The following is a 12,231-nucleotide window of genomic DNA, read 5'->3' on the forward strand; positions in this document are numbered from 1 at the left end:
GAAAATGAAGATCATGGTATCCAGCCCCATCACTTTATGGCAAATAGATGGGGAAACAGTGGAAACAGTGGCTAACTTTATTTTGGGGGGCTCCAAAATCACTGCAGATGGTGACTGCAGCCATGAAATTAAAAGATGCTTGCTCCTTGGAAGAAAAGTTATGACCAACCTAGACAGCATATTAAAAAGCAGAGACATTACTTTGTCAATAAAGGTCCATCTGGTCAAGGCTATGGTTTTTGCAGTAGTCATGTATGGATGTGAGAGTTGGACTATAAAGAAAACTGAGCACCAAAGAATTGATGCTTTTGTTGGAGAAGACTCTTGACAGTCCCTTAGACTGAAAGGAGATCCAACAAGTCCATCTTAAAGGGGATCAGTCCTGGGTGTTCATTGGAGGGACTGATGCTGAGGCTGAAACTCCAATACTTTGGTCACCTGATGCAAAGAGCTTACTCATTTGAAAAGACCCTGATGCTGGGAAAGATTGAAGGCAGGAGGAGAAGGGGATGACAGAGGATGAGATGGCTGGATGGCATCACCGACTCAATGGACATGAGTGTGCATAAACTCTGGGAGTTGGTGATGGACACGGAGGCCTGGCGTGCTGTGGTTCATGGGGTCACAAAGAGTTGGACACAACTGAGCGACTGAATTGAACTGAAGTGATGGAACTGGATGCCATGATCTTAGCTTTTTTCACATTGAGTTTCAAGCCAACTGTTTCACTCTTCTCTTCCACCTTCATTAAGACACTTTTTAGTTCCTCTTCACTTTCTGCTATTAGAATGGTATCATTTGTATGCCTGAAGTTGTTGATATTTTTTCCCTGCAATCTTGATTCCAGCTTGTGATTCATCTAGCCTGGCATTTCACATGATGTACTTTGCATAGAAGTTAAATAAGCATAGTGACAATAATTCAGTAATTCCATGGCCAGTTCTAACTGCTGCTTCTTAACCTGTAAACGGTTTCTCAGGAAGCAGGTAAGGTGGTCTGGTACTTCCATCTCTTTTAGAATTTTCCACAGTTTGTTGTGATATGCACAGTCAAAGCTTTCAGTGTAGTCAAGGAAGCAGAAGCAGATGTTTCTCTGGAAGTTTCTTGCCTTCTCCATCATCCAGCAAGTGTTGGCAATTTAATCTCTGGTTCCTCTGCCTCTTTGAAACCCAGCTTGTACATCTGGAAGTTCTCAGTTCATACACTGCTGAAGCCTAACTTGAAGGATTTTGAGCATAACCTTGCCAGCACATGAAATTACTGCAATTGAACTGTAGTTTGAGCATTCTTTGGCATTGCCCTTCTTTGGGATTGGAATGAAAACTGACCTTTTCCAGTCCTGTGACCACTGCTGAGTTTTCCAAATCTGCTGATGTACTGAGTGCAGCACTTTAACAGGATTATCTTTTAGGATTTTAAATAGTTCAGCTGAAATTCCATCACTTCCACTAGCTTTACGTGACTTAACTCTGCAGGATGTCTGTCTCTAGGTGAGTGACCACATCAAGGTGGATATCCAGGACATTAAGACCTTTTCTGTTCAGTTTATGTGCTCTTGCCACCTCTTCTTAATCTCTTCTGCTGCTGTTAGGACCTTACCATTTCTGTCCTTTACCATGCCCACCCTTGCATGAAATGTTCCCTTGATATCTCCAATTTTCTTGAAGAGATGTCTAGTCCTTTCCATTCTGTTATTTTCCTCTCTTTCTTTGCTCACTTAAGAACGCCTTCTTATCTCTCCTTCCTATTCTCTGTAACTGCATTCAGTTGGGTATATCTTTCTCTTTGGCCCTTGCCTTTTACTTCTCTTCTTTTCTCAGCTATTTGTAAAGCATCCTCAGATAACAACTTTGCCTTCTTGCATTTCTTTTTCTTTGGGATGGTTTTGGTCACTACCTCTTATACAATGTATGAACCTTCATCCATAGTTCTCAGGCACTCTCTCTACCAGATCTAATCCTTGGAATCTATTCATCACCTCCACTGTATAATCATAAAGGATTTGATTTAGCTCATACCTGAATGCTGCTGCTGCTGCTAAGTTGCTTCAGTCATATCCGACTCTGTGCGACCCCATAGACGGCAGCCCACCAGGGTCCCCGTCCCTGGGATTCTCAAGGCAAGAACACTGGAGTGGGTTGCCATTTCCTTCTCCAATGAATGAAAGTGAAAAGTGAAAGTGAAGTCACTCAGTCGTGTCCGACTCTTAGTGACCCTATGGACTGCAGCCTACCAGGCTCCTCCATCCATGGGATTTTCCAAGCAAAAGTACTGGAGTAGCCTAGATATTTTCCCCACTTTCCTCAATTTAAGCCTGAATTTTGCAATAAAGAGTTCGTGATCTGAGCCATAGTCTGTTCCAGGTCTTGGTTTTACTGTCTGTAAAGTTTCTACATCTTTGGCTGCAAAGAACATAACCAGGATATGTATCTTCCCCTATAAAGACAAATCTCTAGGTTAATGGAGGGCCAACCTGATGACAAAGTAATCAACCTGATAAAATCTTGTCTCCTGATGAAAGTATCATATCAGGAACTCACGGTCTACTGCTACTATTGATGAATTGGGCAATCAGCAGTATTCATAATTATATCCTGGGAAATATTCTTGTTGACAGATTGTCCTTAGTGTGAAGAAGTCCAAGTAGTGCATTTATGCAAAGTCATCATTACTCTCACCAGCTCTTTTTACATGAGCTTACTGAGGAAGAATTTAGAGTGGTTAGAAAAAAATGAGAGAGGCTGATTAACATTCACAGGATGGGTCACCTTGTCCAACTGCTAAAGAGCCTCTTACAAAATGCATACCATTTTCATGTGCTAGTTGCAAGAGGTTCATCTACATATTCTCCTGGTTACATAATTTTTATACTGCTCTAAGTCCCAACCATACATTAGTATAAATTTATACCTCAGTATAAATTTAGTATCAGAGGATAAGATGGTTGAATGGCATCACCGATTCAATGGACATGAGTTTGGGTGAACTCCCGGGGTTGGTGATTGTCAGGGAGGCCTGGTGTGCTGCAATCATGGGGTCACAAAGAGTTGGACACAACTGAGTGACTGAACTGAACTGAACTGAATACCTATAAAAAATTAGTATAAATTTATACCTCCTGGGTGGCTCAGCTGGTAAAGAATCCTCTTGCAGTGCAGGAGACCCCATTTGATTCTTGGGTCAGGAAGTTCCCCTGAAGAGGGCTACCCACTCCAGTATTCTTGGGCTTCCCTGGTGGCTCAAAACGTAAAATATCTGCCTAAAATACAGGAGACCTGGTTCAATCCCTGGGTTGGGAAGATCCCCTGGAGGAGGGTATGGCAACCCACTCCAGTATTTTTGCCTGGAGAATCCCATAGACAGAGGAGCCTGGCAGGCTACAGTCCATGGGGTTGCAAAGTGTTGGACACGACTGAGCAACTAAGCATAGCATGCCTCAGGGTATCCCTTCTATGCTAAGTGGTCAACAGCCTGACATTCACTAGAATGATTTCCTGTATTTCAAGGCCACTGTTGAGCAGCCACTGTAATATAGTGGCTATCCTTTTTCTCATTTCAATAAGAGAACTTTATATTCACACATGTAAATGTTTCCTTTTCCCTGAAATGTTTTCTAGTATTATTAAAAGAAGCTATATGTATTACAGAATGCAAGAAAAATTCAACATATAATTATCAGTTAATGTGATATACCACATTAACAGAATAAAGGACAAAAGCACATGATCATCTTAAAGGATTCAGAAAAAGCATTCAACAAAGTTTAACATTGTTTCATTATTAAAAAACACTCAACAAACTATGAACAGAAGGAAATTACCCCAACATAATAAAAGCTATATATGAAAAGCCCACTTCTAATATTGTATTCAATGTGAAAAACTGAAAGTTCTCCCTCTAATATCTGGAACAAGGTAAAGATACCTAACTACTTTTACCACTTCTATTCAACATAATACTCAAATTCTAACCAAAACAAATAGGCAAGAAAAAGAAATAAAAGCCATCCATATTGGAAGGAAGAGGTAAAATTATCTCTGTCTGAAGATGATATGAACTTCTAAGAAAATGCTAAACACTCCAAAGAAAAAAAACTGTCAGAACTAATAAATGAATTCAGCAAAGTTGCAGGATACAAAGTTAATACAACTCAAGTGTAGTTCTATACACTAACAATGAGCAACACGCAAGGCAAAGACTTGTACACTGAAAACTCCAAAACATTGCTGAAAGAATTAAAGAAGATACAAATAAATGGAAGAAAGACATGCTCATAGATCTGAAACTCAGTATTGCTAAAATGCCCTTAATACCCAGAGTGACCTACAGATTCAATGCAATCCCTATCAAAACTCCAACAGAATTCTTTACAGAATCAGAAAAAAATCCTAAAATTTCATATGGAATCTCAAAAGACCCCAAATAGTCAAAACAATCCTGAGAAAGAAAAAACAAAGTCAGAGGCTTCATATGTCCTGGTTTCAAAATATATTACAAAGCTATAATAAACAAAACAGTATGGTACTGGTACAGAGTATGGTACTGGTTACAGAATCTAGAACAATGGAAGAGAATAAAGATCCAAGTAATATATTCTCATAAATATGAGACAAATCATATTTTATAAGAAGAATAAGAATATACAACAGGGAAAGGAGAACCTCTTGAATAAATGGTGCTGGAAAAACTGAATATCCATGTGCAAAAGAATGAAGTGGGATCCTTTCCTTACAATATATATGAAAATAACTCAAAATGGATTAAATATCTAAACACAAAACTTGCAACAATAAAGCTCCCAGAAGATAATATAGGAGAAAAGCTTCATGGTTTTGATTTTGGGAATTAATTTTTGATATGAAGCCAAAAGCACAGGCAACAAAAATAAGATTAGAGCAATGGGACTACATTGAACTTAAACTGGACAGCAAAGGAAACAACAGAGTGAACAGAGAAACTACAGAACAGGAGAAAATATAGGCAAACCATTTATCTGGAGTAAGGCTAATATCCAGAATATAGAAAGAATTGTGTCAACTCAATAAGAACAAAAATCTGATTTTAAAAATGTGCAAAGGACTTGAATAGATATTCCTCCAAAGAAGATATACAAATGATCAACAAGTATTTGAACATCACTAATCATCAAGAAAATGAAAATCAAAACCACAACAAAATATCACCTCGTACACACTGGTCATTTAAAAAAGAGAAAATAAGTATTGGCAAAGATATTGAGAAACTGGAAGTATTATGCACTATTAGTGGGAATGTAGAATGATACAGCCACTGTGAAAAACAATATGGAAGTTCCTCAAAAAATTAAAAATAGAAATACCATACAATCTAATAATCTGGGTATATATATAACCCCAAAATATTGAAGATAGAATCTCAAAGAGATATTCACACATCCATGTTGAAGTAACCTAAAGGTCAACTGACAAATAGATAAAGAAAATGTGGTTCATACATACAATGAAATATTATTTATCCTTAAAACAGAGGAGCATGGTAGGCTGCAGTCCATGGGTCACAAAGAGTCGGACATGACTGAGCGACTTCACTTTCACTTAAAACAGAAGGAAATACTGTTATATGCCACAACATGGATGAGTCTTGAAGACATTATCCTAAGTGAAATAAGCCAGTCATAAAAAGAAAATTACTTCATGATTCTATTTATGTAAAGTATCTAAAGTAGTCAAACTCTTAGAAACAGAAAGTAAACGGGCTGAGGGGAAGAGGGAAATGTTGCATAATGAACAACATTTCTTACTTGTTTTTTTTAGATTTTTTTTTTTGGCTGTGCTGCACTGCATGTGGAATCTTAATTCTCTGACCAGGGATTGAACCTGTGCCCTCTAAAGTGAAAGCTCAGAGTCTTAACCACTGGATTGCCAGGGAAGTCCCAACTGTATAATGGATATAGAGTTTCAGCTTTGCAAGACAAAAAATTTTAGAGATATGCTGCACAATATTATGCATATAGCTAACATTATTGTATTACACACTTAAAAATGGTTAGAATGGTAAATTTTATACTATGTGTTTTTTAACACAATTTAAAAAACTATATGCAGAATTAGTAGTAAGGCTGTCATCATAAGCCACTTTTTAAATTACATTTCAAACAGCAAAGTGTATTTAGATGTATTTATATGTACCTATATGTGCATACTAGTCACATTTATATGCTTTTAAAAATATAATGATTATAAATGAAATATACATTTATAAGCTACAGTATCTATTCAATAAATATTTTATACAATGTAAACCAGAAAGAAAGGAAAAAAAAAAAAACAGCTTACCTTCTCCCAAAAGTACTATTCACAGTTAGCACAGAGACCTTAATTAGGGGTGCTCCTATAGTATAACCCAAAGAATATCCAAGTATTCCTACAGCTTCCACAATGCCTATAAAATGAATATTGAATGTCAAATAACTATATAACCCAGCTTTGTTGCAAAATGATAAAAATTATCTAATGGAAATGGGTTACTTCTGAAAGCTTCATTGCATACTTTGTTAGTCTCCAAAGAAACAGCACAAATAGAATATTGAGAGAGAAAGAGAGACAGAGACAGAGATTTCAAGGAATTGGCTCATGAAATTGCAGGGCTGGCAAGTCCAAATTTGTAGGACAGGCTCTCAGGCTGAAAATTCAGATAAGAGTTAATGTTACAGTCTTGAGTTCATAAGGTTATGCACAGGGCAGGCCAGTAGGATGGGAAAACTCAGACAGAGTTTGTACATTGCAGTCTGAAGACAGAACTGTTTCTTCCTTGGGAAACCTGTCTGTTCTGCAACGCTTCAACTGATTGGATGAGGCTCACCCATATTATTGAGGGTAATCTTGACTCAAAGCGTAGTGATTGTAAATACTGGTCACATCTAAAACATATCACAGAAATATCTAGCCTGGTGTTTGACAAAAGAACTAGTTGTCATAACCTAGCCAAGCTGACACATATAATTAATCATGCATATTACTCAATGCACATAGAGAAATTCAGATCATTTTATAATTCACTGTAACATTTAATCTACATTTAATATAATTTAAATAAATATACATATATTCAATATAATTCAAAAGTATTTCACTTTAATTTGTGGTACTAAAGCAAGATGATATTTCAATACAAATGTCATTTTTGCATCCTTCACTTTAGCTGCCAGGGAGGCAGGAGGTAATAATAAAGTAATCTATTCTCTGTAATATATACATGTATGCTTTTAATTGCTATTCTGTAAAATTAAAAGCAAAACAAACAGATTTGTGCTACCATCAGCCAACACTAATAAACTGGTGCAATTTTGTTCTAAAAGCAAGCATAAATATGAATGTCATCTATTTTAGTTTATTGACATGACTTTCCTTATCTCGGGTGGAAAATTATTATTTTGGTGTAAAATGTTACTTTCTGTTAAGTCACCTTCACAACAGGTATGTAAAAACAACTTAATTTTTTTTCAAAAAGGAAAGTTAGATAACCCTGTACAAATAATCTACCGGGACCAGAAGCTATTACAATATAAAGGAGTACAGATTACTGTGACATATACTCAGGGTTACTTTTTGTATGACACACTAGCATGAAATATTATAAAAGTGGATTCTACATTGTAGCTAATTAAATAGCATGTCACTCCTCTCCTTGATAGGATGAACAAGATTATAACAAGAACTGTTATAAATTCATTAACTTCAAAATGTCAAAGCCCTCCAAAAAGACTGAGTTGGTATATGTAGAGAACTTAGTACAGTAATAATTATTTCAGCACTGCACTGAATCTAGTTCTGAGGAAGCATAAAACGATGTTTTCATTCCCTTAAGGACATGACGGCAGCAAATCCCACTATATCTTCAAAGTTTAAGCATACAAATATTCAAGCAATTTAATCTAGTAATTTGAGTTATTTATTTCCTAGAGAAATTAACTACAGCCTTTATAGTTTGATAGGATGAAAATACACAAAAATCATATTACAAGGGAAAAAAACTTGCCTAGATAAATACCAGCTGAGTGTGTGGCAACGCTGTTATAAATAAAGGTTACTCCAAGGATATAAAGAGGTATGGCTGCGATTCCCTGCACACTCTGCCCAAGGATGAAGAAAGTCATGTAGTTTGATCGGAATGAGAATGAAGCTTTCGAGCAAGGCTTGACAATCTTCACTTCTTGGCAAATATCTTTTGAAAAGATAATTACATTTTTGTTAAATGGGTCAAAAGTTAAACATACAACAAATATGCAGTGTCTTCTATGAAATGTTTTACCTTTTATAAGCTATTTCTACCATAATGCTTTAATTTTAGTTAACATCTCATTTATATTGAATGTAGTAGTTCTACAGTAAATCATTATGTTCTCAGAAAAAAAACAATGATAAAAGAAAATTTGTGGGAATACTGGAAAAGACGCACATATTATAAACCAAATATAAATCTTTATTGCATGATTATATGTGTATACACATTTATATGTGCATAAGTATATATACATAGCCACACATACACACATATTCCTCTTAAATCTGGCATCTGGTACCCCTGAGTTTCGACCCCAGAAAAAAAGTATTTCTGATGTCCTAAGTTATCTGAATTACTAAAGATTACTTTCTGAGATTAATTGTAGATCAACTTTTTCAGCAATCTTCATGTTAACTTCACGTCACTAAATAGTTTTCCATTTTAACCCCCCTAACTTCTAGATACAGGTGCATAAGGACAAGGCATTATACAATAAAATGTCTCTCTATTAGAGTTACTCATTATATAGCAAAGTACTATATTTTAAATTCTTTGAAGTGACATTCCATTTCTTATTCTTTCTCAAATTCACATGACTGTAGCTGAATAGTCAACAAATGTTTGTTGGAATTACATTTGTTGTTAGATTGGTAGATCCAAGCAATGCTATTAGATCATTCTGATTGTGTCTATTTTGATTCAAATGTGTCTATTTAACAAAATATTCTTAAAATATTAGTTCAGTTCAGTTCAGTGGGTCAGTCATGTCTGACTCTTTGCGACCCCATGAACCGCAGCACGCCAGACCTCCCTGTCCATCACCAACTCCCAGAGTCCACCCAAACCCATGTCCATTGAGTCAGTGATGCCATCAAGCCATCTCATCCTCTGTCGTCCCCTTCTCCTCCTGCCCTCAATCTTTCCCAGCATCAGGGTCTTTTCAAATGAGTCAGCTCTTCACATCAGGTGACCAAAGTATTGGAGTTTCAGCTTCAACATCAGTCCTTCCAATGAACACCCAGGACTGATCTCCTTTAGAATGGACTGGTTGGATCTCCTTGCAGTCCAAGGGACTCTCAAGAGTCTTCTCCAACACCACAGTTCAAAAGCATCAATTCTTCAGCACTCAGCTTTCTTCACAGTCCAACTCTTCCACCCATACAGGACTACTGGAAAAAAACATAGCCTTGACTAGACGGACCTTTGTTGACAAAGTAATTTCTCTGCTTTTTAATATGCTGTCTAGGTTGGTCATAACTTTCCTTCCAAGGAGCAAGCATCTTTTAATTTCATGGCTGCAATCACCATCTGCAGTGATTTGGGAGTCCAGAAAAATAAAGTCAGCCACTATTTCCATTGTTTCCCCATCTATTTCCCATGAAGTGATGGGACCGGATGCCATGATCTTAGTTTTCTGAATGTTGAGACTTAAGCAAACTTTTCACTCTCCTCTTTCACTTTCATCAAGAGGCTCTTTAATTCTTCTTCACTTTCTGCCATTAGGGTGGTGTCATCTGCATATCTGAGGTTATTGATATTTCTCCTGGCAATCTTGATTCCAGCTTGTGCTTCCTCCAGCTCAGCGTTTCTCATGATGTACTCTACATATAAGTTAAACAAGTAGGGTAACAATATACAGCCTTGTTGTACTCCTTCTCCTATTTGGAACCAGTCTGTTGTTCTGTGTCCAGTTCTAACTGTTGCTTCCTGACCTGTATATAGGTTTCTCAAGAGGCAGGTCAGGTGGTCTGGTATTCCCATCTCTTTCAGAATTTTCCACAGTTTATTGTGATCCACACAGTCAAAGGTTTTGGCATAGTCAATAAAGCAGAAATAGATGTTTTTCTTGAACTCTCTTGCTTTTTCAAAACTGGTAAAAGTACAGATTGCAAAATAGTACACAAGTGGAATTTTTCAGCTAGTCCAGTATCCACATGTCAAATGGGAGGAGGTCTCTAGAACTGTGATCCAAACTACAAATGTTTCAATTTTACATAAATGTGTTAACTAGTAGTGATATCACAATCAATCTGACATTTTCAACACCCTAGCCTCTTAGTTTCTTGAATTTCACTCTGTCCATTTACTTGTACTCCATTTACCTTAGCTATTCATTTTAAACTTTTGGAAACAATAACTACAAACCTTCCTCAATCGCAATTCCAAGCATCCTACACTCAAACTATTTCCACCTTTCCAGATCACTCCTTCTAGCAACCAAGTTGCTACACTCCTTAAAACCCACCCGGACCTATAATCAACCCACTGAGCCCACTCTGTTTCACTATCTCAGTGTCACCTCCATCGCCTTACTTTTTTCATAGTCATCTTAGCACTTTTAAAACCTTTGTTCGCTTTTATATCATGCAATCCCTTAGTAAAATTTCAGCCTTTCAGTCAAATTAAACTCTGTTCCCTACTCTACACCTACATGTTTAAAGCTGAATGTGGCTGGAGGGAAACACACAATGAGGCAAATCTCACTTTGAATGCATGATTGTTAAATTCAACTAGGCCCTTCACCCTCCTGATAATTAAATATGTCCCTAATTGACCACTCTTGGCTTCTCCTAGGAAATTCAACTTGATTTCCTTCTCCTAAGGATCGTGGGCCTGAGATTCAAATGTCCAACATTTGAAAACAAATGTTTTTCCATCAGTAGGATACAACTAATCTTTTGGTACCCTTCTTCATCTTAAAAAATATCCTTTGATTGGACTATAATTTCAAGAAGGGTGGCAGGCAAGAAATGTAATAAATAAAACTTTTAATTATATTAAATAACAAATTATGATTATAGTTTGGTGGAAATATATCTGTTGCAGTGTTTATGGTGAGGGCCATGTTAAAGTGGGTTGAGTGAAGAATATGAGATAAAGCCAGAAAGCATTCTGGAATTCTTTCCAAATTTTTCAATGAAAATGAGGAAGTTGTGCTAAGGGATACTGTTGGTTATGTCTCTTGTTGTTTCAGTTCTTTAAGAATAGGAAAAAACCTGAGCGTGTTTAAATGCCAATACATGAGAAGCAAAAGAGAAGAAGTTGCAGAAAGAGGGGCCAGGAGACCACCCATGGAATAAAGTCCCCATGGAGTTAAAAGAGCACAGGATGTTTAGTGGGAGGACAGCTCTTCCATTTTAACAGGAAGGAAGAAAGAACAGTGCCAATATGAAGTTATAGGTGAATCACGATGGTGTGATCACTCACCTAGAGCCAGACATCCTGGAATGTGAAGTCAAGAGGGCCTTAGAAAGCATCACTACGAACAAAGCTAGTGGAGGTGATGGAATTCCAGTTGAGCTCTTTCAAATCCTGAAAGATGATGCTGTGAAAGTGCTGCACTCAATATGCCAGCAGATTTGGAAAACTCAGGAGTGGCCACAGGACTGGAAAAGGTCAGTTTTCATTCTAATCCCAAAGAAAGGCAATGCCAAAGAATGCTCAAACTACCGCACAATTGCACTCATCTCACACGCTAGTAAAGTAATGCTCAAAATTCTCCAAGCCAGGCTTCAGCAATATGTGAACGGTGAACTTCTTGATGTTCAAGCTGGTTTTAGAAAAGGCAGAGGAACCAGAGATCAAATTGCCAACATCCACTGGATCATGGAAAAAGCAAGAGAGTTCCAGAAAAACATCTACTTCTGCTTTATTGACTATGCCAAAATCTTTGACTGTGTGGATCACAATAAACTGTGGAAAATTCTGAAAGAGATGAGAATACCAGACCACCTGATCTGCCTCTTGAGAAATTTGTATGCAGGTCAGGAAGCAACAGTTAGAACTGGAAATGGAACAACAGACTGGTTCCAAATAGGAAAAGGAGTACGTCAAGGCTGTATATTGTCACCCTGCTTATTTAACTTCTATGCAGAGTACATCATGAGAAACGCTGGACTAGAAGAAACACAAACTGGAATCAAGATTGCTGGGAGAAATCTCAATAACCTCAGATATGCAGATGACACC

The 12,231-nt window shown here is 37.2% G+C and overlaps 1 protein-coding gene across 1 annotated transcript in view; it reads right to left on the reverse strand.

Moving 5' to 3' along the window:
• Positions 1–12,231, reverse strand: part of SLCO6A1 (solute carrier organic anion transporter family member 6A1) — a 113,289-nt gene that overhangs the window by 82,994 nt on the left and 18,064 nt on the right. Inside the window, exons 3-5 of the mRNA XM_005889812.3 lie at positions 8,017–8,202; positions 6,315–6,420; positions 3,208–3,238 (exon numbers count right to left, since the gene is read on the reverse strand). Coding sequence (XP_005889874.3) covers positions 3,208–3,238; positions 6,315–6,420; positions 8,017–8,202 — 323 coding nt within the window. The remainder of the gene's footprint in view (positions 1–3,207; positions 3,239–6,314; positions 6,421–8,016; positions 8,203–12,231) is intronic.

This window comes from Bos mutus, chromosome 7 (assembly GCF_027580195.1).
Source record: "Bos mutus isolate GX-2022 chromosome 7, NWIPB_WYAK_1.1, whole genome shotgun sequence".
Classification (NCBI taxonomy): domain Eukaryota; kingdom Metazoa; phylum Chordata; class Mammalia; order Artiodactyla; family Bovidae; genus Bos; species Bos mutus.